General features: G+C 47.8%; 6 protein-coding genes across 6 annotated transcripts; 4 read left to right on the forward strand and 2 right to left on the reverse strand.

Annotated features, from left to right (window-relative positions):
• Positions 1-1,185: 1,185 nt before the first annotated feature.
• Positions 1,186-4,184, forward strand: GIQ15_01843 (uncharacterized protein; the record flags this gene model as incomplete). Its single annotated transcript, XM_033549260.1, has 3 exons — positions 1,186-1,317; positions 1,373-1,465; positions 1,518-4,184. The coding sequence occupies 3 exons, from the start codon at positions 1,186-1,188 to the stop codon at positions 4,182-4,184; spliced, it is 2,892 nt and encodes a 963-aa protein (XP_033410211.1).
• A 1,824-nt stretch (positions 4,185-6,008) lies between these two features.
• On the reverse strand, positions 6,009-8,502 carry GIQ15_01844 (uncharacterized protein; the record flags this gene model as incomplete). Its single annotated transcript, XM_033549261.1, has 4 exons — positions 6,009-6,283; positions 6,339-6,582; positions 6,649-7,132; positions 7,199-8,502. The coding sequence occupies 4 exons, from the start codon at positions 8,500-8,502 to the stop codon at positions 6,009-6,011; spliced, it is 2,307 nt and encodes a 768-aa protein (XP_033410212.1).
• A 2,429-nt stretch (positions 8,503-10,931) lies between these two features.
• On the forward strand, positions 10,932-12,911 carry GIQ15_01845 (TPR domain-containing protein; the record flags this gene model as incomplete). Its single annotated transcript, XM_033549262.1, has 1 exon — positions 10,932-12,911. One exon carries the CDS (start codon positions 10,932-10,934, stop codon positions 12,909-12,911), a length of 1,980 nt encoding a protein of 659 aa, XP_033410213.1.
• A 2,845-nt stretch (positions 12,912-15,756) lies between these two features.
• Positions 15,757-16,835, forward strand: GIQ15_01846 (uncharacterized protein; the record flags this gene model as incomplete). The annotated part of the gene is made up of 4 exons (XM_033549263.1): positions 15,757-15,909; positions 15,996-16,099; positions 16,174-16,530; positions 16,664-16,835. The coding sequence occupies 4 exons, from the start codon at positions 15,757-15,759 to the stop codon at positions 16,833-16,835; spliced, it is 786 nt and encodes a 261-aa protein (XP_033410214.1).
• A 298-nt stretch (positions 16,836-17,133) lies between these two features.
• GIQ15_01847 (WD repeat protein) lies at positions 17,134-19,361 on the reverse strand (the record flags this gene model as incomplete). Its single annotated transcript, XM_033549264.1, has 2 exons — positions 17,134-18,938; positions 19,145-19,361. The coding sequence occupies 2 exons, from the start codon at positions 19,359-19,361 to the stop codon at positions 17,134-17,136; spliced, it is 2,022 nt and encodes a 673-aa protein (XP_033410215.1).
• A 773-nt stretch (positions 19,362-20,134) lies between these two features.
• GIQ15_01848 (uncharacterized protein) lies at positions 20,135-24,432 on the forward strand (the record flags this gene model as incomplete). The annotated part of the gene is made up of 6 exons (XM_033549265.1): positions 20,135-20,151; positions 20,206-20,254; positions 20,527-23,116; positions 23,171-23,821; positions 23,893-24,339; positions 24,407-24,432. 6 exons carry the CDS (start codon positions 20,135-20,137, stop codon positions 24,430-24,432), a joined length of 3,780 nt encoding a protein of 1,259 aa, XP_033410216.1.
• Positions 24,433-25,613: the final 1,181 nt, after the last annotated feature.

Genomic DNA, 25,613 nt, shown 5'->3' on the forward strand with positions numbered 1-25,613 from the left:
CTCTTGCAGGGATCTCCTGTGACAGCCTGTCTCTTGTCTCTATCTCTGTCTTCTATCCTCCTTCTGTCTTCCTCTCCCTGACTTCTCTGTCTTCTGTCTTCTGCTGTCTGGTGATAGTGTCTTATGGTGTATGGCGTATGGCGTATCTTGTATGGTACAGAACAAGACTGTACAGGGATACCATACAGGCAGAAAAAGGGACACTTCCGCGCCAGTAGGAAGTCACGCCGTTGGCTGGGCGGTGAGAATTTATTATGTCATTGTGTATCTTATGTATGCATGTACGGTATAGTACAATACAACAGTGAGGCTCATACGCACACTCTACATATATACACAGAAGATGATAAGATGGTGGGTGATAAGAGGATAAGATATGATATAGAAAACTAAGATAAGAATAGAAGAGAAAAGAAGGGAGATAGAAGAAGAAGAATGGACATGATATAGGCATGATATAGGCATGATATAGGGCAGATTAGTCAGGTCAAAGTGCAGGTCAGGTGCTCGCCCGATAAGGAAGACTTCAATCTCCTCCATCTTCTCTCCATCTTCTCCTCTTCTTCTCTTCTTCTTCTTGATATCTATCTTATTCTCTTCTCCTCTCCTGTTACTATCTTCATGCCGTATGCAGGAGCCTGGCATGTCCCTGCTGCTGCCTCCTGCATAGCCTGCCTAGCGCATCGCCCGGCTTAGCGGCCCATCCCTGTGGAGAGAGCTCCCCGGCCATATTAAGCTCTCCCATCCATCATCGACCACCACCAGCACACACACACCCACATACCGGCCAACCTGCATCAAACAACGTCCACGCCAGTCCACGTCTGCGGCGCTTCACTTGTCCTCCATATTCTTCGGGTTCCTTGCTCTCGACTGGCTTCTGCCTGGCCCAACACCATTCCTGCCGCCTCTTCCTACCCGGTTCTAGACCCAAGCATGGTCGCAAGAGGCACCACCACATCTGCCTGTCTCTGCATCATCCCCGGTCGACCTTGAAGGCTTTTTTTCTTCTTCCTCGTCCTCGTCTCTCTCTCTCTCCCGTCAGCGTGAAATATTCTGGTGCTCGGCTATGTTATCATGGCCTGTGATCCTTCCCACGCCTTCTTTGCTCCCTCTGCTGGAAAGTAGACCGCTACTACTGTCGTCCCCATAAACACCATCCTCACCACCATACCAAAGGGTATAATGCATCAACGACCACGGCCGGCGTCTCGGCCGGCCTCGGAGGCGTCTAATCCTGCACTCTCGGCGGACGGGAGACCGCTCACCGAGAAACAGGTCCAGGACCAGATCACCAAGCTCAACCAGATCGTGCAGGTATGCTCAGAGAATGAGATAGGGTGGCAGAGACAAAGTACTAACGGGGGTATAGAACTACCACACGAAAGCGGCGCTGATAATACTGCATTCGAGGACGGTTCTACGGCCAATCTACAAGGATGGGATTAAGAGGGTGAACAAATGGGTACGTTTCTTTCTATACGGCCTCGCTATCTCGATGCTAACAACGGCCGCAGTTCAACGTCGAGGTAGACGACACAGACGCCCTGCGAGAAGACCTCACCCAATGGCGAGTCTGCACCGCTACCGACAGGCGGCCCGAACCCCTCGTCATCGAAACGTACATTGATACCTCCCAGCTCACAAACTACCAGGACTTGGTCATCCTCGACGACTGCAACAAACGATGGGACGTGCTTGAAGCTCTGTCCAATATTCCCGGAGGACCGGAGAAGCGGAAGGGTGCGAAGAACGATGTCATCCTGGAAAGATGGTTTATCGAACTAGGCCCATCCGCCTCGGCTCTGCCACGGGATATGACGCACATTCTACCGACCACATACAAGAAATGCATCATTACCTTCCGGTCCCTATTCGCTTACTCTAAGTTCCTGCCGGCGTGGAAGTTCTCCAAGCGTCAGTCAAAGGTCACCACCAGTCCCGTTCTACGGCTACAGCATCGTATACTGCCGGCCAGTAAGTCTCTACATGGAAGTCGATCGGATACCCTGACCATCCCCCTTCATGATGGCGGCGGCGATGTGGTGGAAAACTACTCCTTTGGAGTGACCGAGTCTCCTGCCGGCCCGCTCTCAATCAGAGTGACGTATCGGACAAACTGTGAGTTCCGTGTCGACGATTCGGAAACGCTTCTTAGCTCTCGGTTCATGGGTGCAGACGATGACCTCTTCCGTCCTTCCTTGCCTACAGAGGACGACAACAACCACCATCGGTCCCAGAATGCAGACGTTGGCTCTTTGCCCGCTAGGCATCGGACATCGAATAATCCGGACCTCAGCCAGGCATATGGCAGCATGTCTACCTTTCATCGGGCCGACCCAGGCGTCAAGGGTAGCCCCATTTCTGCCTTGCGTGCGGCTAGAGAGCTGGGCGGTGGTTCGCCTTCTCCGCCAACATTCATGCCATCGCCAAAACTCGGCCATGCTCGACTTGCTTCGCTTTCCGGTGAAGATGCGCAGGCGCCACAGAGAAGACCGTCGGTATCATACCAGCCCTTCAAGGCGCCGTCACTATCTGCTTCGCCGGCTCTAAGTGCAACCCGTAGTCCATCAAGTAGGGAGCCGGTCAATATGAATGTCAACCAAAACCAGCTCAACCACCCTGCACCTTTACCAAGGACAATTCCCAACTCTTCCGCCCGCCCTCGCTCAGCACACATTCTACCTGACCAAGCGGTCTTCTCGTCAATGTCTGCCTCGCCTAAGCAAACTCCTATATCACGGTATAGCAGCTCCTTTAGTCATCGACGTGGACGCCTATCCACTGGTGGCGGAAGCAAGACCGAAGAAGATAACAACTCGAGTGGCAAAGCTAGTATTAGCTCCTCTTCAGCTGCCGCAGCTGGACAGCGGAACTCGACGTCGGGTGTTTTTCCTGTCATCGATGCAGACGAAGATAATATCTCTGACTTCCTAAAGCTGCTGGACCAGAGGAAGGATCTACTCTCGCATGGCCCTGACAGCTCAACGTTCGATTCCTCGAGCAAGCGGACTACGACAGCTGCGCTGTCAAGGTTCCAGAGGATGAAGGATGCCAATACCGCCTTGTCGGACTCAATGACTTCTTCTCTCCTCCTCCATCGATCAGCTACCTCATCATCGTCAAGTAAACAGCTCCCACCGGCCGCAACGAGCAATCCCAACCCCATAGCCACCTCTGTACCAAACGCCATACCCAGCGGCGTGTCGGGCTCTATATCCTCTTCCCCAGGCAAAGCCATCTCCCCACATACACCCCACACTCCCGCCATCCCATCCCGGCTCAGCTCAAACAGTGTAATTGAATATCCCAACCCCAATGAACCCGGACATATCACTACCACTACTACCCGTTCCCGTCGTGCACCACGTCACGGCTCGCCGCTGGGTGAAACTCAGGAACCTGAACCCGAATCTGAAGCTGGACCTGAATCACAAACGACCACCACTGCAAATGCGATCGATATACCGCTACCCGCTTCCCCGCATCATCGTCACCATCGTAGTGCCGCATTTATCCCTAACTTCCGTCGCTCTAGTTCTGCTGCTCAGCATCGTACCAGCACCACAGCGAACTCCAACAACACCGCAACCGGGGATGAAGATGGGCCTGATTTCCTGCCTTTCCCTACCACAACTAGGAGTATCAGTCTAGGCGCACAGGATAGGTCGCCACCATCAATCAGCGAGCTGTTGCAGACCGCCAGCCCGGATCCAGAGAATCAGCCTCCACCATCCTCCTCAGTCAACAGGCGCGGGAACGAGGATATCTGCCCCCAACCAGATCGGGACGGCGATAGTGACAGTGTAAAGGAAAGATCAACCTCCGGCTATCAGCCTCGGTTCGCTCAGCGACACGACCGAGATACACAAGCACATACGTCCTCGCACACGCACGCACGACGGGCTAGCATGAGACGATTCAGCACCACTCGCTCACCGTGGGGAGCTAGTAACACAAATCCTGCATCTAACCCCCATAGCAGTGGCAATATGGACGAAGACGAACCACTTTTATTCACCATGTCCGATTTCGGAGTCGGTGCCAGCCAACGTGCCACCACTGGCGGCAATACCCTAGAGTCGAGAAACAGGCGTCGAGACCGAGATCGAGATCGAGAAGGCGATGGCGGCGGGTCTGGTTCTGGTGGTGGGAATCCCTGCTCATTTCATCCGTGGGATTAAGTGATTTTTTTTCCTTCTTCTCTCTTTCTTGTATTCATCCTGGGAATTATCTGGTGATATACGTTTGGTGTGATGCTACTGATGATATTTGATAATGTTCTGACGAACGCTTCTGTCTTCTTGGCCAGGTTCGAGGTGGTGTTTGTGGTTGGATGCTTGTAGTATCCATGCCATACCCATGCACATGCCCATACACATATACATACCCATGCCAACGCACATGGCACTCACAGCCGTCTCCGTGTTGGTTCTTTTACTCGTCACCCTCTCACTACCATTATATATCATCTTGGTCTCATTCGCCACTGTGGATGGCGGGATGCCTGCGCCTATTTTTCCAGCAGCCCCTTATGATTGACATCCTCCCATCTCCACTCCCATCAACACTGTCTACATATATATCATCTTATTGCTTGCGTTCGCATTCGTCTTGGTTTGGCGAATCTCTTGGTTATTGGTGGTGTGCGGTGTGGTGCAGTGTGCGCGGTACAGTTAATTTGGTTTGGTCTACTCATTTCCTACCCTTGATTCCATTTCTCCCTCTGCCAGTCTTATCATTACTTGCATATCTCCCCCCTATCTCTTTGCATGGAGATATTTACATCTACATTACATCTATATTGCTCATTGAGTAGAGCACAGCAAGTTCCTTATTGTTTCATCTTTCCTATAACTCCTAGTCTTGTCAGTTTGGGTCCCTGGATTTGGATAATGTCCTGTATGTTTGGTTTTTTGTGTCTGATTGCCGTGGTTCATGGGCCTCTGGCGTTAGGATACTACTTGCTTTTTGTCGATTCTTTTGTTTTTGATTATTTCATCATAGACTTTTTCATCATTCGACATTACACGCCTACGTGCTCGGATGCCCCTGTTTGCGAAATCAAGTGCTCCGATGACCTCCTCTCTCTAACCATATTGGATTAATTCGCCTATTACGTCGAGGCATAGGACATAGCTGCAGATAACACCCTCACGGCTGCGACTTGGTCGGACTAGAATCAAATGAACCACAGTGTAATAGAAATCCTATTTAAATGATAAACTATATCGAACACCTGTGTTATGGTAAATATCCGTAACTCAACTGCCGATCTTGCAGCTTCAGCTTTCTGAAGCAATAGACTAATCGACAAGTTGCACCAGGCAATCCTTTTGAGTTTGACATTACGCCACCACATACGCTTATATCAACGATCTAGATATCCAAGCTACTTAGAAATAACCTTGCACGCTACATACGCCCTTATTTATTATATCGTTGACATTTCCATTGTCTTATACCTAAGTAGCTGGCACTGTTTGACCTACAACAAATTTTCAAGGCATTCAACATGACAGAAGGGGGAAAAGCGCGGTTAGTTGACTTGCTTTCTGACGTTGTAACTGTCTGATATACTTGAGTGTCCTTGAAAGGTTGCGAGAGCCGAGGTATGGGAGGTCATACTCACATAACCTCATAAGAATAAAAGCTATAATTAAATATATACCCTCTATAAGAGAAGGTAAGGTACGAAGTGAAGTTACGGGGCCGTTAACTAATATAAAGTAATCAGGTGCTATACTTAAATAAGGACGTAAGGGATGTGGTCGTAATTGCAAAGACGTGAGCATCGGCCGTGGGTCTAAGAGTATCACTACCCTAATATATAAGGACTTTTAAAAAGGTTTAGGTAGGAATTTCTGTATTCAATTTCTTATAAAGAAAAAAAAAGGCCGAAAATGGGAATTAATAGACATGCGTATTCTTTTACTTGTTAGGTGCACCGAAACCTTGCTGCATGCGCGTTGAAGAGTGACTCGATACTCAAGGAAATATTACCATAGCTATGACTCGTAACCCTCCGTGCGCACAATCGTCTTCTTACCTTTCTTTTTCTTTTTGGTTTTGCTTTCCTGGATGCCAAAGTCGTATTTAGAAGTTGAGTCTGCCCCTAACTCAGGAAGTGGGTTTTCTGGACTATGAGGCCGCTCGTCCTCCTCGAAGATAATAACTCTGTCGAGGTCAATATCATCTTCGCCAGGGGGTGATGGGATCCCAAGATCTGGCTCCATTAGTGTGTTATCATGGACTATGACTGAGCTAATTTCGGTAATAGCATCTAACTATATTTATTAGCCATGAATCAAAGGTCATAGTGAATGTATAAGACATACCTGGTTTACTTGGATAGGTGTTTAGGCGGCTCAGGTGCTGATAACCTGTTTCCAGAACTGCAAGTGCCTCCTTTAGACGCATTCTCTCCTCTATGGACCTTGGACTTTCAGCAGCTATCCTTCGGACCGCATCATCGGGTAAGCTGCATGCGGTTTTAGGAGAAAACAGCCCTGGTAACTGGTTCATCAAACAGGCTTCAATCGCAAGCACACTGACGTCGTCAATCATCCTTTTGAGGGCAACCTATTACGAGCACAATGAGTAAGCACTTAAGATTTTCGGTGTAGTGTTTGGAAAAGAACAACGTACCTTGTAGTATGCTTCCATCATATCAATGGCAGCGTTTGAGGCGTAACGATCCATGTTTGCTTCAGTACGCTCGACAAGTCTCGATAGCAAGACTTCAGCATGAAATTGGTGACTATATACGCCGCTATCTAAAGAATAGGGACCTAGAACCTCTTTAAGGAGTTCTTCAAGTTCTTCTTTCCGGCGCTTTGATTGAGCTTTCTGGACATTGTCGGTCAGATAGTGATTATAAGTAATGGGGTGGCCGACCTCATGGTGTTCCAAAATTTCCGCAACCTTTGAGTCTAGTGATCTCTTAATTCCCTGGAGGCCAGGGAGGATGACTTCCTGCAATAGTACTGTTGCTGTGGCCTCGTCGGCTGCATTATTTAACGCTGAACGAATCGTAAAATGGGCAGCCATATAGATTTTCTGGGTGAAGCTATCAACCAGGCCCTTCCACGGCTGGCATTGCTCTTTAAATAGGTCGCCGACGATATGAGGGCTATAACTTCCAGGAAGCTCACAGCCACGATTTCTAGCCATTAAATCTTCAACTTGAGAAACATACTCGTCTCGAGATATTTTCTTGGGTACCCCGTCGAGTAGGTCATGCACTGCTGGGGCTTCATCGACAATCTCCAAAAAATGTCCCCTCGATTGCATGGTGCGCGCAAAGTCGAGGAGCGTATTTTGCACAACTGCTCTTAAACGTTTTCTGTAGCCTTCGTCCGTTTTCGCTGAACCGAAGAACTGGTCATTGTACACTCCAGCCACTGCTGCTTTAATGTGCGTATGAAAGGAATGGCTAATTTGTAAAAGGTAATGACGCTGTTCTTCAATATTAACGCGGGAGGCGCCCAATTTTTCCAGTTTGGCCTGACAGTCCTTTATGCCCAATTCAATATCCCAAAGCACGTTTGGAAGCTGGGTGAGGATCTGGTCTTTCAAGATCTGGCTCAATTTGTATCTCAGCGAATTAACCCCGGTATCAGCTGGATCCAAGCATGTCCAAATTCCCTGTGCAAAAAATTCCGCTTCCGCCTGGTTTCGTTCAGCTGTTGAGGTGTCTCTTTTCAAGAAATCTCTGTTGCGTAAAACGTGCCAGCCAAGTCGGAATTTGACATCGTTGTTTTGAGCGAGATCTATATACGACCTTTCGTTCTCTGAACCGACATCAAGGGTATCGGGTTTCGTAATCAGACCCAAAGTGCGCATTCCTAGAGGATCTAGATCTCTCGTGTGCTTAGTGACGCTCTGTAGCGCAAAGTCACTTTTGGCAGAAACGACTGCTAGGATGATACTCCGAGGGCTTCGCATATAGGAGAGTACAAGCTTTTTGACAAGCTCTGCGTCCTCATCAGACTGGGCGCTATTACCGGCCGCAAAAAGACCCGGTAAGTCGACCATTGTTAGGTGAGGTTGTTGGGAGCCGGAAAGCTCAACGCGCAAGACATCTGAGCTGAATACTCTACTGCTAGAGCAGGAGGAGGACAAGCCCATTGCTTCCTTTGCCTTCTCGACGATTTCACCTAGTCCCTGGTCATCCACCGAGGCAGAGCAGCTAAATGAGCGTAAAGCCTCCTTCTCGTCATCAGAGCGGTCAGGTCCTGGGACTATAGAAATGTGAAGTGCTGATGCAGGGCTCCGACGGAGAATTAGTTCTGTTGCAAATCGTGTGCAGAGGTTATCCTTTGTTGGAAACGACATGCCAGATATTGCTTCAAGAACTGAACTTTTGCCTGAGGATTGGTCACCGCAAACGATAATCTGAGGAAGATCGACATATCGACTGATGCCTTGAGATCGGAGCTTGTCGATCGTGTCAAGCAGCTCACGATGCTCTTTGGATTGTAACGATTCTTCCACAATCATTTTCGTTATTCGACGTGGATCTGTTGAAGTAAATGATGTTGGTTTTGGGAAGATAATAAGGATAACAGAAAGGCGGGGTTCATATATGCAATGCTGCGACGGGAATCGTTCTCCCCAAATCCATTGGCTGTAGTCACCTCTCAATCTGGTGCATTAGTTCGTCATCTCATCGCTCGCTACGCCGTACCTAGCACCAACCATACATAGAAGTTCAAATGTCATCGGCCTTTTTCTTGCCCTCATCTTTCCAAGCTCGCTAACTTCATCGAGCGATGCATTCCACCTTTCTATGTTTCCGGGGGTACCCTTTAGATAGCGCATTCGAAATGGCGAACCATTATTGAGTAAGGTCTGAACCAGTGGTCTGCGTTGTTACCAAGCAAGACGAACAAGTACGTCACCATTTTCACACTGGTACATAACTTATAACAAACAACATGATTTCAAATCTCCAGGTAGCCGGTCACCTCGATAGAAGATGATTGTGTGTATTCCTCAAGTTCTCTGCCGCTTTTTAATTCGACATGCAACCAGCAATAACCTCAGAACCGGGCCCAAAATATACTTCCCAATAAATTGACCAAACTCCGCCAAACAAACGCACTTTTCCCAACAAGAGTGCCTAGATATCTTCGCCAGGCCGGTTGGAAGCAATGCGCCAATTCAGGTCCGAGTAAGCCATTCTGGATTAACGCCTCGCAGGCCTTCCTCTCCTTTGTGCAGTCAATGGTCTTGTAGCTTGGCTTTAGTGCGATATCTGTCGTCTTGCGCCTGACATCATAGGCGACCAATGCCATAGATGGATAAACATTATACCAACACGCAGAAATCAACCCATCGAAAACTTGATCTCGGCCAAGCTTTGGAAACTGCATGTTCTCAAATCTGTGGCTTAATTCCCCCGGATTTTGTTTTGCAAGATTGATATCCTCGTAGGGTTCGTGGCCGTATACCATGAAGTAAAGAAGCGTACCAACTGCGAACTGTTCAGTCCTGGCAGAGCAGAGGCCATAGCTACCCTTTAGCGGCCCATCGGCTAATTTTCTAGCCCATGGCGCAAAAACACCCTCAAGATATTGCCCGATGGTGGTCGTACGGTCAAAATCACATAATTTCAGATTAAGATTGTCGTCGAGTAGGCAGTTACGTGGGTGTAGGTCGTTATGCGCAAATCCCATCTTCTCCATATATTCAAGGGCCGAAGTGACTTGCTGTATCCATCGAGCAATTAGAGTAGGGTCCTCATATTGATCCACGCGTATAAGGCGGCCTAGAAAGCCGTTCGAATCCCTCTCTCTCTGCTGGTGTTCCGCGAAACGAAGTTGTATTCTATTGAAATCGCAGTAGGATAGGAAAAGATAGTCTGGGAGTGCGAGAAAGCATTCAATGATATCCGGACATCGATCTTGCTGCTGATTCAGGCGCGCATAAATATTAATTTCTCGGAGAAAAGGATGCTGTTCCTCTGCTTTGGGGCTTTGATCTCGAACCGCCTTCACCACGATGCCTGGACCGACTTTGTAGACAATAGATTTATTTCCGCAGCCAACGCAATCGTTCCTCTTAAGAGACATGAGACATGAGATGGGCAGCGGATTACTGTAGTAAACGTTGCTTGAGCTGCCACAAAAGCGGAGGTTGGAGACGAATATCAGGCGTAGAATGCGCCTCCTCAATTGCTTATCATGAACAGAGGCCAATGTGAACAGGTATATGCTGTGTATTAACCTATTAGGCGAGTTGCAAAATGCAGTCTGAACAGAGTCGATCTATGGCCCCTAATAAACCTGAGGTAGGACATAGTTGATGCCAGGTTGTTTCATCACGTGACACTTCTACAGTTTTACACCCCCTGGCATATCCACTTATTATGGTCATGTAGAGTTGGCCATTTCCTAGTTATATATAAAGAGAAATAAAGGGAAAAAACCCAGATGGCCTTAGAGATTGTGTCATCGTCGGTGTGGTGGGCTACGTACAAATTTTGTAGAACGGAAAGCTGATGCATATCTATTCGTACACCACGTGACATAAATTCCAGCATCTGATTACATAATTCGACGGTATGTAGCCAGCCGATGCACAAATACACAAACCAGCCTGTTCACTATCTAGATAAGATACCTTTCGGTAGTTCGTACTGCTACATGAGGTCCTTGTATGAAATCAGGGTATTTGCTAATTTTCACTGCAATTATATAAAAGTGTTGTAGGGCCTAAGATACTGCCCAGGTGTTGTAGTGGTGCTTATTAATCAAAATGGGTATGCAAAATAGCCGATATTTATGCCCCCCCTCTAGCATCAAAAAAGGCTTTTCATATAACCACTTCACGTCACTGCAAAAACTTCGCAGTAGATCTTCCGTCACATCCATTCCTATACGGAGTACACGGTTGATTTTGGTCCCATTGGTCAATCTTAGCCCACAATGGCGGCCAGGACTACGCTTTTCATGACACCGGAGGAGACAGAGCGCGTGCAAAGGACTGCTCAGGATCATGTAGGGAAATGTCAAGCGCAAACTGGCCAGTTGCGGGAGCCCGAAGACCCCAAATCTTTGGTCCAACAGGCGGTTGGGAAGTCCGTGATGGACGACTTTGCTGCTGCGGCTTTTGGCCTGGGAACAGCACCAAAGGATAATAGTCAAGAAACTATGCCCGCATATGCTGTTGGCTGCCCATATTCGCCTTGCACGGCTGATTTGGCAGATCTGGAGCCCATGAAACTGTCAGACCTCCGCATGGAGACGCATCATCGTGGGCGAGTGATCTCTCTCCGCCGCATATCCCCAGTGGTCAAATTGAAGACGTCTTGCTGGGCTGTTGTACAGGGAGAGGCCTCGGACGAGGCAGAGCGGTTGGAACTGTTCTTACACAACTCAAGGAACGGCCAGGATATGTTGGATTCAGGCTCGATATTTTTAGTGAAGGAGCCTTACTATACCCTCAACAACCAGGGCGAACCAGCGATCCGTGTCGACCATCCATCTGACATTATTATTTTAGCTTACAGCGATGGGCCGTCATCGTGGCGCAATAAAGACAGCAGCCATTCAAGTAGCGTATCTAAACCAGCTAGCAAGTGCAAGGAAGAAGGAAACGCGGCTCTTGGAAAGAAAGACTACTGGAGAGCCCACGCCTGTTATGCAGAAGGGTTGAAGTCAATCCCGGAGAATGAAAATGGCACCCTGCGTAATGACATCTACCGGAACCGCTCTTACGTCAATCTTCTCCTTCAGCGCTTTGACGAGGCAATAGCTGATGCACTATCATCCCTCACAAATGGGGCGGACCAGGAGCAAAAACTTTTGGACGCAAAGGCTTACTCCCGTGCTGGAAGCGCTGCATACGGCTTAGGTAACTTCGAGGCAGCCAGGAACTTTTTCGAGCAACAGGAGAAACTTGAACCTGATAATAGATTGGCAAATATTAACCTACGGAGAATCAAGATGCGCCTCCAAGAGAAGGAGACAGGGGAATACGATTTGAAGAAGGTGGTTGGAAGTCTACCGAAGACTCAGGGCCGGGCCGACGTTGCCAGTTTCAACGGACATACGGAGATTAGAGAGAGCCCGGGAGCTGGGCGCGGACTTTTTGCGACTCGTGACATAGACACGAACGAGGTCATAATGTATGAGAAGGCTCTCTGCGTTGTCTGGAGTCACGATCCAGAAGCATTCTCGTGTCTAACGGTTGATCTCCGGGATAACGCCGCTATCAGGGTCTTCCCCGCCGGCTTGCACAAGGCCTTGGTACAGAAGCTGATGAATAACCCCTCACAAATCGAGGGCGTCCTAGATCTCTTCGGCGATTACAAGGGCCTTGGAAACAAGCTTCACGAAAGTGATGGCAGGCCGGTACTCGATACCTTTCAAATTCATGATATTATCCAACGGAACGCCTTTGGCCCTGGTCAACAGACCGAAGATGAAGATATAAGCAACGCTAGCACCGGCCTCTGGGTTCGGGCAGCGTATATCAATCACTCCTGTGTCTCAAATGCAAAGAAGGATTACGTCGGCGACCTCATGATCCTCCGCGCTACCCGTAAAATCGCTGCAGGTGAGGAAATCACACATAGCTATGACGAGTCTAGCGATTACGACGCTAGAACTGCAGCACTCAAAAGGACATGGGGTTTCAAATGCCAGTGCAAGCTTTGTGCTGCGGAGGAAGAAGATGGTCCAGACGTACGCAAGCAACGCCAGAAGCTCGAAAAGGAGATAAACACGTTCTTGCAGAAAGAAAACCCATCGCAGGCAAAGAAGGTGGCGGCCATCAGAGCTAAACGCCTCCGCCAGAATCTCCTGGATACTTATAATGAACAGAGATACAAGGATCTCCCTCGTAGAGCTCTTCTTGGAATTGAGCAGTGGCTTCAAGCAGCCCTAATAGTTAGTCACCCTTGACCCCTTGAACTTACCCGAATACTCATCCTTGACTTTAGGCTTAGGTTTAGTTAAACTGCACTTGGTTAAAGGGGTAGTACTTTTACCCGAACGCTTGCTAAATTATAGGGACCTTTAAGGACTTGTCGTAGGACTTACAATATCCGGGGTCACCTTGTACTCTTTTTATCGAAGATAACTCTATAAAAAAATATCCGACACTTATTAAACTGTAAGCTGGAATATAAAAACAGTGCTGCCTTACTAAATCCTTGACAAGATCCGGCATTCCCTGGTTTTATTAGTTAAAAGGTATCCTTGGGCTACCCTTGGCTCTGATATATGCCTTCAAGATCGCTATATTATGATCTCGACTTTATCGGGAATTCTCTTTTATTAAGTCGTTGGTCCTCTTCCCAAAGCCGTATAATTTGTACAAAGACATTTATTTATAAAAATACAATGGTGGAGGCCACTGATCCTCGAGAGGGTTGCTCGTGCTTCCACGAAGGATGACGAGTATATGGATTATCGTATCCCGAAAGGAGCCGTGGTCACAGCCGACCACTGGTCGTTAGGCATGGGTAAAGGGATATTTTCTCAGCCAGGTTAGTTCAGGCCAGATCGATAGCTTAGCAATTCAGATCTGCCACGGAGCAGCTTTGGGTTCAGTCGTAGGGTATGCACGGGGCAGAAGCTGGCACTGAATTCGGTATTTTATCATTGGTGCCCGGATACTTTGTTGCGGAAGATGGAACTCGGATAGAAATTGACTCTGGGAGCATGGCTCAAAAATTTTCAACCAATCCTACCCCCTTCACCCCTTGTTTCCAAGTCTGCGGCCCGCAGCAGAAGACGGCAGTCGAGGAGGCAGGGGAAGATGCAGAGAAAGACCCGGATATCATCTTCTTCAAGCTGAATATCTGACGAACCCCTGACCTGACAGGACATAGATTAGCCGAAAAGCGTAGTTGGACCAGGGTGAGCCGCCACGTTTCCAGATATAAGATCTTTATCTGCACGGCCGATCCAGCATCCCAAACTGCCCGTGCATGGAGGGGAGTGAAGAATAACCAACTGATGCTTGATCGTGCTTCGTTTCTTCGTTTCTTCGTCTGTTCCTGGAAAGTTCCCGGCAAGCGCTTATGTCACGTGGAGTAAGCTGATACCCACGTGATATAAAATTACGTAAGATTTTGATATTCACTTGAACGACGTCTTGAAGACTTGCGACGACGACGGTAACATCTTTATCCTGGGTTAGTTATTGATACCGGCCGTGGTCTTGCTCCCTATTAACAGTACGAGACGTTGCGAGAAGGCCGATACTGAACATGTCATGGGACCACGGACCTTCGGGGTCAACAGGCGACCGACATCCTGACGTCAGGCGAATAACTAGCTGAGCAGCTAACTAGCTAACTAACCAACCGCTGTTCTGAGTTCTGATCCCCCATAGCCTTGTTTCGAGGTCAAGCATTTGACATCAACTTTTGGTGGGCCTATACGACGAACATCAGCTCGGATCGGCTTAAACTACCGTCAACAACCTTTCTTCCGAGCGATAAATGGTTAACTATAACTGATCGCCTTTACCATTAGAAATCGAGCGGGTCTAGAATACCATGCAAGATCCCTGCTATTCGGTATTTCCCATGTTAATTTAGCCATCTTTATGAAGGTAGGGGTTCTGGTGATAGCTCTGATCCAGCAGACTTCCCCTCTCTAACAAAACCTCTTTCTTTCAGCTTTATAATTAACGTTTATAGGCACCCGAACTAGCACTGACAGCTCATAAAAAGGTATTCGCCAATCGCTGTACACTTCAGAATACTTTGCCCGTGAAACATAGAATGCGGCTCGCGAGGTGACACTGAAGTTTGAGAGAGTACAAGGCTGCTCGACATTATGACCCGAAGTCAATAGTTTTCCTACTATATCTCTCTAGCCCATTTGCAGCGCCCCTTGGAGATAGAAACGAGAAGAGGTAAACTTGACAGACCCGCCCATAGATTTGGAGGCACTGTCTGTACGGATGTGACGGGCTTGAATGCAAGCTCAGCCGGAGGATGGCCCCAGTAGCTATGAGTGAACCCTGTCCTGCATAACTAGTAGCGAATTCTCCTCTTCATGTGCCCCCCCAATTCGGTGGACTTGCGTGTCCGAGACCCGAATGGTGTACATTTCCAATCACTTGCAAGGCTGGAATTCTGCTTTACTTCCCGAGCCGGGTTGGTTATCCCCAAAGCGTGTCAGCAGTGGCCGGAGTTAGCAATCTTCAAAGACACCTGAGCCGCCTATACGCCTATCCGCCCATCCTCTCTGATCCTGACAATCTTATCGATCGGTATGTCGGAGCCGTTTAGCCCGCTGTTCAGATTCATGCGTGTCTTCTTTGTTCGGGGATTCTATACCCTGTCAGTTATTTTTAAATTCTAGTCTGTGGCTAGCGTGTCTGCCCCCAGATCGTCCGCGGACGGGCGACCGACTACGAAACAGCGACCAGGGCATTATATTTCGCACGGTGCTTCAAAGATCTAATATAAAAGGGAGTGTGGTTCGCCCTTTGACCATAAGTCTCATAGACCAAGCCCGAGATCCCCAAAGACATCCTTACTTCATCATCGCCCTTGTCCTCTACTTCAATCTGCTGAAAGGTTTACTTGTTACCATACGTAAACATGGGAGAACCAAGTATAACCAACATCGACCGGCGAACTTGCACCCGCGTGGTGCCTATGAAGGTGATATGTGCAGGAATGCCCCGGACTGGCACTCTTTGTACGTTGGCTCTGACAGTTAAATGCTTGCTTTCGGGGGTTGTGCTAATTTGCATGCCATACCAGCCCTTCGAACTGCTCTGAAAATGCTTGGCTTTGAAGATACATACCATATGGTGTCTTGTGCCACAGAAAACAAGAGTGACTGTGACATTTGGCTTGATGCTCTTCTTGCGAAATATGAAGGTATCGGTACATTTGAGAAGAAAGATTGGGATGCTCTACTCGGCCATTGCCAGGTATGCTACCGAAAATGATATAACGATGCAGAAGGATTTCATGCATACCCCCAATTATTTAGACGGTTAAAACTAATTAGCTATAGGCTACAACTGATGCTCCTGGGTGTGCGTTTGTTCCCGAGCTTGTGGCAGCTTATCCAGAGGCCAAGGTGGTGTTGAACAAGAGGGACATGGAGAAATGGTATAAGTATGTTTATACAGCCCTCCCACGCCCAATAATATCCTAACTTTCACATCTAACATGCTATTTTTGTCATCTAGCTCTGTTCTTGATACCGTATACAAGGCCTATATAGCTAGCAAGGCGATGGGTGTTGATGAGCCACGTTTCAAAATGCTGGGCAAGATCTGGGAGCATATGTTCGGAGACGACTTCCACAAAAACGGAAAGGATGTCTGGGTGAAACACTACCAGATGGTTCGTGATTTAGTGCCGGCTGATAATTTGCTCGAATTTGAGGCCAAAGATGGATGGGAACCGCTTTGCAAGTTTTTGGAAGTGCCTGTGCCTGATGTCCCATACCCAAGGGTGAATGACACGAGCAACTTCTGGGAAAGGTATGAGAAGGGAACTGGTGCTAGCCTGGAGAAAGTCAACGAGCTCGTCGCTAAGGCTGGGTACGGGTATTCTTAGATTAGCGATTAGCCCGTAGATACCATTAGATTGAAGGGATTTACTCCGTTTTTTATATTCATCTCACTCCAACATTAACTCTCATGCTAAGGCTCATTGGTGTTAAATATGTACAAGTTACGCGGAGCGTAAGGTATGTACTTACGCTATCAAGCCGCCTGCACAGAGCTCGCCGCCTAGCTTTGCGGTTGAAATGATTGCTTCTCCTACTCCTGCGCCACTGTACCTACCTCCCTGCATCGCTATCGACATCGGGTATCAAGGCTCGGGCCAGGAGCCTTTAGTGTAAATGCAACCCGTTAACCTGCATTCATATCAAACCTTGTTGCTTGGTTTTTATCGCTAGACAACAAGGAGAAGGCCTATCTGAAGTGCGCTTCTGAATAAAGCGCAGCCACATCGGCTAGAGTTTGAAGAACGTTGCCTCCATAGCATTTACCAATCGCAGGATCGGCTGGTGATCTAGAACCAGGCTTCCGCAGGGGTCATTTGTTTTGAAAAATGAGCCTGGTTGACAAAATTTCAGTGCTGTCATCCACTTTTAACAGACTATTCCTCGCGTGGATGGAACGCGGATATGGCCAGCATTACATATTTCTGAATGTATTACCAGAGGCACTCCTGCGATCTTTCTTTCGGTAGCTTCCCCGATCGACGTTGTCTGTTGTCGGTCTGGGCTTAGGCTTCGACTGGGGAGCGAAAGTGACTGATTTCTCCCCCCCTGACCGACCGACTGAAGGCCGTTCCTTAGTCTGATGCTTGCGGATTCTAGACTCAAATGAACGATCGTGAGTTCGCGAAACTTTGGAAGATGAGGTAACCTGCATCTGAGGCTGTTTTGGTTTACTCCGCCTATATGATGACGTAGATATCTGTTTCGATGACGGTTCTCTCACTGCTCGCGGGGCATCATCTTCTGAAGACCCCTCATCTGAACTTGACCCTGGTACTTCGTCGATAGCCTCCTCTTCAACCGCGGTCAAGCCCCTTTCTGGCCTGGAAGTTGCTGCTGGAGCTTTACCTGAATGCACGAGGAGATACTCTCTCGAGTTTTCATCAATGGTGAAGTCTTGATCGTCAAACAATTTGCTGAAACGTGAATCGCCAAGAAGACCGCCAGTGCTGGGTTCAGCCATGCTGGTATCCTTATCCTCTTTGTCAGTAGCCTCATCACCTCCTTGTGCCAACACTTTTTGCGCTTGAAGTCGATCTCTCTTCTCTTCTTTCTCAAGCAATCTTTCAGCAAGTCTCCTGTTAACCTTCGCTGCCACCTTCTTCTTTCCACGAACACGGCTCTCTCTCTCTTTGTCAATCTTCTCCTTAATCTTTTTGTCCCGTTCCTCTTCCCATATAAATGGATTGGCGATTAACCGTGCCTCTTCATACAAGCGCTGCGCAACAAAATAACCGTGCATGTAGGGGCGTAGAAGCGTAGTAGTTCCAATAAGATGGTCAAGGTTGAGAGTGCGCAACTGAGGAACAGTGAGGAACTTATAGTTGTCGTAAACAGAACCTGACTGGCCGGTAGCGAATGCATGAGGATCATTGGGATCATCTGCCATTTCTTCAACAAGGTTATCCAAAAATGCGCACCACTTGGGTGCGGGTCCTAGCTGGGGAATGAAGAAGGAATGTTGCTGTCGTCCTTCATTGGCTGTTAGTATCATGCCACTGTCTTTGCACCAGGCCACACTGTTGATATCAACAGCTGGCTCCACAGATGTCCATGGGGCACCGTCCCGTTCATCCCATATTTTAATAATACGCTTGTCAGCTGACATAATTTTTGGATCGCTTGTCTGTTCGCGTGTGGAAATAGACGAGGTAAGGAAAGTTAATGTATGAATCGGGTATCCGTAGCCTTGGTCTTTTTCAAGCAAAGGGATGGGCGATCGAAGATCATACAGATGAATGAGACCCGTGGATGATCCAGTTGCAAGACTAAGCCCGGACCTGTTGAATTCCAGGGCGGTAATTTCAGATTTACCTTCAGTGTGTTGTGAGTTTGTAGGGGGCGGGAGCACAGCGGCCCTTGCTTTGGCGCGAGGGTCCCAGAGCTCAACGGTTCCAATAGATGTCCCAAAGGCGAGTAAGTTATGGCTGTCTTCGGCCACAGCCCCGGTATTAACACTCCCTGTATTTATACCTCCCTGGAGAGCACCTCCGCCGAGCGAAGTGAAATCATCGCCCCCAACCTCAACTTCATAACCACGCATATATCTCCCCTGTTCTAGGTTCAGGCGAAAAACCTCTCCCATCCCATTTTCGTTGACCCCAACAGCAGGTACGAGAGCTTCTGCCGACTGCTTATCGTACACTAAATCCCTGCCATATCGCGGTAGACGTGTCGTGTAGTGGCGCCCGGAGGGAGTATGAAATTCCAGGGAGCGATCTGATTGTAGATGTAGCGATTTTGAATAATCTGATGACAAGAGCAAAAATGTTGTATTCAAGGATATTGTGTGTCGGGCAAATGAGAGTGACAAATGTGGGAGATAATGTACATGCATTTGCGGCTTGTAGGTACCTAAATTTTTTTATTTTTTTCTGTTAGTTATACCGGCAGTGCGAAAATTCAAGGGTCTGCGCAAAACCCACCTGTGCTCATCACCCATTGACCGTCATCACTGACCCGAATACATTGACTTGCTTCTTCAAACTCGAAATCTTGAAGCAGTTCCACCCTGTTTGAATATTCCGCATCTGCTTTCAAACTCCGTTTTCGTCTCCGGGCAAGCCATTCTGGGAGAGGTCGAGCAGTCGAGGAGCCGGAGATCGTATATACCGGGACAGTTGAGTGATTAGAAAGCTTCATGTTTACGGCCTGCGAGTTCAAGCGCTGCTCGCTCCCGTTCGCATGCTTGACCGTGCTATCAAAAAATCTTTAAAAATATTATTTTTATCACATAAACCTTAAAGCTATGTCACGTGCACACTTATGTCTTACATAATCCCTGCGCCATGCCAAGCCAACCTTAAGTGCATCTCATCAAACGAAAGCGCGACGAGAAGACGAAGAAGGGCAAAGTGATATATATACAGCTCTTCGTCGTCGAGGCTTGTTTTGTCCTACACTCTCTGAGCGCATTGGGTGTTTTTATTTCATTAGATTCGCTTTGGTCTTTACATAAATTCCGTTCCCCGGAAGAGTGATAGGATGCAGTAACTAGTCCCGTTCGCTGATGCCCAAGGAAGGGTCCAGTCAGGCAAATCGACATACAATTGCGGGGACTTGTCCTTAGAGATGATGCATCTTGGTTTTTGCGCATATAGTTCTCCTATCAGCCTTTCCTCAATGGCGAAAAGTCATCTCCGCGAAGAAATCTTATGCAATTATGGAGTTTCCAACAGGGGCGGAAACCAATTTTCGGGTCTTTGTATGTCTGATATCAACCTGCGCTGTATTTCAGTCAGAGCTAATAGTTGAGTAGGATGACTTTTCGATCTTTTACTGGAGGGTGTATTGCATTAACTCCAATGCAGATGGCCTAGTGAACGAGGGGCACCCCGTACCCCAAGTTTTGAAGAAGGTCGAATTATGTGCACTCGCACTACGGGATTTAGGATGCCTTACAAGTCCATCTTCTGATGGAGCTTGTCTTTGGGTATTTTCTATTGATTCTGAGTTTTCACAATTGAAATCCTGTCCTTCATGCCAGGAGGGCAGCAGTCCTGGCGAACTCACAGTTGGTCAAGTACCGATACAAGGTAAGTCACCTCGACCAAGATATCACTGATAAGCCTACTCATCCACATATACAGAATATTTCCGAGGAACAGTCTCTCTTGCCGAACTTTCTCAAAGATTATTGTCCGACCCTTCAGGTAGCATTTTGAGTTCAACGCAAATTGAGGGACGAACAAGCAACAACAGTCTGAACTCATCACAACGCTTAGAGCTAACGCATTCCACTTTATATACGTCGTTTATTAACTCGATAGCATGGTCCATTTCACTTCATTTGGCTAAACATCACCAGGCGATACCCCTTGGAAAACGAACATTTTTCACTGTCACCGATACTGAGATGTGCCTTGGAAAGAAATCACGATCCATAATTTCGACATTAGATATTGAAACATCACAGAGCGGCAAGGTGGTTGTGTCACTTCAGCCCGAGTTCCATGCGGGGCTTAGCCAACTTTCAGTGAATTCAGCGGTAGACAACACGGATGAGCTACGACTACACGATGATATATGGCTTGCTCCCACGGGATTAATAGCTAGATATATCGGTATAGGAGGCAACGAATATGCACTCGAGTCCGGTAACTCGTATATCACCAATAACAGCACGTATGGTGCAAAAAACGGACTGCCTGACGAGGGTCACAATGCATGGAAACTGGCTATTTGCTCCTGGATTGAGAGACTCGGGATACCCATCGAATTATCTGATGGTATGAGATGGATCCAGGTTGAAGTGGCAGCTAGTCCTCAGCATCTGGGCCTCACCAAAGCCACTAGTATCCGAAGAATTTACTGGCCTGCTGAGCTATGTTTCAAAAGAGCACACTTAGCTATGAGCTCTCCGGTTCAAGGATCCGAGGCTTTGTGTCGTGATAGCCTTGGCCCTCTTCATTACGCACATCAATGGCTAAGCGGCTCTGTTCCTAGGGATGAGGTTTTAAGGAGGAATATCATGCCGGACGAGGCTCGTAACACCGAGCTGGATCTTCAAATTGGGCTCTCAGCATCGCCTAGTGGCGTGGACATTTCAAACACAGCAGAGAGCATGGCCAGGGCATTGGCATACCCCGATTTCCAACCAGCCACGGTGTATCCAACCCCTCCAGGAGGGGCTTTAGCCTTTTGGCATCCTCCACCTGAGAACATTGGGGTTGGTGGCGAGTATCCTCTGGACTTGTCTCGGGTGTCAAGACAGGAGTCTGAGCCTAACGCAGCGGACCTGTTGTTAGAGGCAACGTCTCCTGGGTTTGGCGCGGGGGTTGCGATGTATGACACTGCGGGTGATGATGATTTGTTTGAAGAGATGGGTGATAATTTTGACGACAAAGGGATTACTGAAGCAGATTTCAGCTTTTTCGACGAACCTGGTCTCTCCGACTCGAACCTGGATATTGATTCTGGAAATACAATCCATGATATTATTATGGAAGAGCATAGCGCAAAGGAGCCAAAGGCGGATCTAGAAATGAGCGAGCAACTTGGCTCAGTTGAGCCCGTTGAAGTAACCGAACACCATGAGATTGAGACTCCAAAAAACGACGATGCCTTAAAGGGTGGCCCGGATAAAGCATGTGCAGAGACTACAACTAGCCCATCCAGAGAAGTTAAGACGGACTCGGAAAAGATTGCAGAACGTCCCATGAGTCCGCCACTCAGCCCAGCAAGAATAAAACAAATTCTATTCCCAGGCAAACTCGAGGGCGCAGAAAGACTCGCCAGTGGAGGTCCCTCCATTCATAAGGGCCCCACAGAAGAAGAGACTCAATTGATGCAGCATAGGAGTCGTTATGATCCAGTACCTTTCCAACGTGGGCTTGACTTTTCCGACAAGAAATATGGGGTTGACGGCAGGTTCTGGTTCTTTCCTGATACGAAAAATGTTGACGAAGCCACTGCTTCGCATAAAACGAAGATTCCGGTTATTGGTGAACTAGTCCCATCCAGTGGTCAAGTAGGAGGGATATCGTACCCTTATAACGAGAACTGCCGTAATGGTAGCCCGGACAGTGAACGAGGCTCAACTTCTAATTCGTCAAGGAGTTCAATTTACGGAGACAACCATCTTCAGGCTGAATTTAATAAGCGCCACCATCTAGATCCCACTGATAATAAGTTAAGACGACCGGATTTAGATGACCTATTTTCGGTTAACTCTTCCCTCCCAAGCCCAGGATTCAACGTTGGAAAGCGCTATACAATGCACTCTGACCCAGAGGAGGGCGTGTTATTATCAGGGCTTATTCACCCTACCGCCGATTGGTCATTCGCCGGCCACTTTAAAGCGCTCAAATCCTCCTTCTCTTCGGTTCTATGTGGCCGCGATGACATTATTCACGTAGCACAACTGTTGGTTGATCAGGTTACTCAATCCAGTTTGGAGCATAAAACGGAGTTAACCTCCGAGAAGGATGACGAGAGAGACATTTGGCATTCTTTAATCGACGACATTGACACCATGGGCCAATCTCGTAGGTCTGGTCTCAAATGCTACGCATCCATAGGCGAGGGGAGTTCCAATCAGCAAAGGAAGGATACAACCAGCGGCTCTATAATTAACCTTAGGTCTCCTCATATGCATATAAGGCGTGGAAATTGCTCCCTTGAAGTTTTGCCTACTGCAATTCACTTCTGGGAAACATTTGGTCTTGAGCCCCTGAAAGGGAAGAAAGATATTATCTCATATTGTTTACACCCGATCTCTATGCAAGAAGATGCCAATGCGTTTCTAGATAGATTAGGGCTGACATACTCGAGTGCCAACCTTGGTTCATGCTCCCGCCCTGGAAGCACAAAGGGATTGGTTCCCTGGTCCCTTAGCAAGGATAAACTGGACTACCCTTCGATTATGCGAAAACTGCAACATGTGTGCGAAAATTTAGGTATGTAGCGGCCATATCCGCTGAAGAATTTATCAGATCTGACAATTAGAGTAGGAACCGCGCTGTCGAATTTAACCATGAGCAACAAGAGTATTGTTGTTTACATTGTGAATCCTTTTAAGATTGGTGCAGCCACTGTCGATATTTGCGTGGCTTTCTTACGCCTCTTTCATAAGTACATCGAGGAGGCCGACAAGCGTACGCCCCGTCACCTTAATGAACTAGTATTGCAGATAATCCCATCCGACTTCATCGCAGTCGGTGGGTCATTGGTTATACCAACACAAACCGACTATCTCCGTCTAGCATTAGAGGTCTACTCTCGCTGTCCTCCACGTGAACCGGTCTCAGACATGTTTGGATGTGCCCCAGCATTTACCCTAGCAGCGCCGATTCCGAAGATGATCCCATTTAAGTTGACCGCGGATGAGGGCTCCCCCATGGATGCAGGACAACCATATCATCTCGCATATTCTATGAGCTATGACCAGCGCTGGGTTACTGCGGCGTGGACTGATAATTTAGGCCAACGTCAATTAACCCTATCATACTCGCTACGCGACAATAATTCCCGCACTTTTAGATCAATGTCTGAAGTAAGAGAAGATATCTGGCAGACCACGGCAGATATGACAGGTCTATCTCGCGGTCGTTGGCGTGTTATTATTGTAAAGGATGAACCCATGGATGCAGAAGAAGTAGCAGGTATGAAACCTCCCTGCGATTCGTAATGGCTCTTACCGCAGTATAATGGCCTTGCTGACCGCTCTATGTAGCCTGGGCAAGCCTTGCAGCACAGCATAACCAGCACCATCCCAGCCAGATAGAACTAATCCTACTTACTATAAACACGAGACCGAGTCTGCGCTTGAAGATACCTCCTCCCCCGCCACAGCTAAATACGCTCTATCAATCTGGCAACGCCTCAACTCCAGTATCGACTCCGAAACCGAACATATCTTCACCCGACCCATCTACTAATGCGCCCACGCCACCCCAAATTTCTACCTTCACCGCTCATACCCCATCTTCATCCTCAGAGCCAAGCCAACCTCAATCTCTATCCCAGTCCCAGCAAACTCAGATCCCCGTGGACACCAACGCGGAGACAGTCCTAATCGACAAATCCGACGAGGCCTGGGCCCTGGTGCTATCCCACCGTTTAAACAACTCCCAATCATTTACCACCTACAAACCTGCACTCGCAAACGGATACCTTATCCGTCGTTGTGGCACCAGTGACACAGACTGGCTAGCCTCCTTAAGGGCTAATCTAATATATTCTCAAAGTCGAATTCCCCATAACATCCTTCTGAAGGATTTGTTAAGTATATACCGAGACATGGCTTCGTTAGCTAGAACGAGAGGAATGATACATTCCCAGGGAACTCATGCCACCCCATGGCATATTGCCACTGCTGTGAAAGGGCAGGAGTTATTAAGCTGTATTTTATGAACAAGCGACTGTCACTTTTGCGTTCGTTATTCCCCTGTTTCTGTTTATATTAGAGATATCATGTTTTATTACCATTTTTATATTTAGGATTATCTTTTAAAGCCCGCAGCCTCATGACTTGGAAGTTGAATGTATTTTTTTATTGTTATTATGGAGCATGCTTCGCAGGGTAAGCCCTTAACATCGTAATGCATCCCTTAGCTAGTAGAGTCTACGGCCAATGCATATGAGTGTAAGCCAGTACTTTTTTATCAATTGGCCAGTTTGCCGTTATTATACATGATAGCCCATCTTAGTTTCATCGACGGCCAAAAACATGCGTTTAGCCATCGACTACTCGTCCCGATCACCACGTAGAGATGTGAGCCTTGAACCGGGTTCTAAAATACATCAATAACATATACATGGTAATAGACGATAAAATGCAGAACGCCCAAATGCAGAACGCCGATCGTACGTCCTCCATGAACATTGGCCATGCAGCTAGAAAGTTCGCTAGAGTTACCACCGGCTTCTTTTTCAAGGACCCGGTGACTTTGACAAGCTTATCAGTATTGCTTTTGATGGTGTCACGTACCTCGTCCGGATCTTCGACATCCTTCCGCCCCCAACCCTTTGGCAGCAGTCTTCGTATCCACCTGTATAGCGGAGGAAGTTCTAAAAGAACGACCCCCACTATAACCGGGAAGAGGAGGTACCCCGTCCAGTCCTCCCAGGACTTCGAGGTACCTCTCCTCACGGCGAGTTCGAGCATGGGGGGGTCCAACTCTGACGACATCACGAAGGGGGGGATGGAGACTAAAAACAAATGAACGAGCGAGAGACGAGGCATATTAAAATATATAGTATAGCGAATGCAGTATATGACCCGCGAGAGAGAAAAGAGAAAAGAGAAGAAAAAGAATGGGGACTGGCGGGTATATATGCACCAATTTGATGCCTTCCAGATTGAGATATAACATGTTTATTTGTTTACTTGTATAAACAAAGTCCAAAGAGAAGGAGTAGAAAAGGAGAGGAAGTAGGAGAAGTGGCAGAGTT

This window comes from Arthroderma uncinatum (assembly GCF_011692745.1).
Source record: "Arthroderma uncinatum strain CBS 119779 chromosome Unknown scaffold1, whole genome shotgun sequence".
NCBI classification, from domain to species: Eukaryota; Fungi; Ascomycota; class Eurotiomycetes; order Onygenales; family Arthrodermataceae; genus Arthroderma; species Arthroderma uncinatum.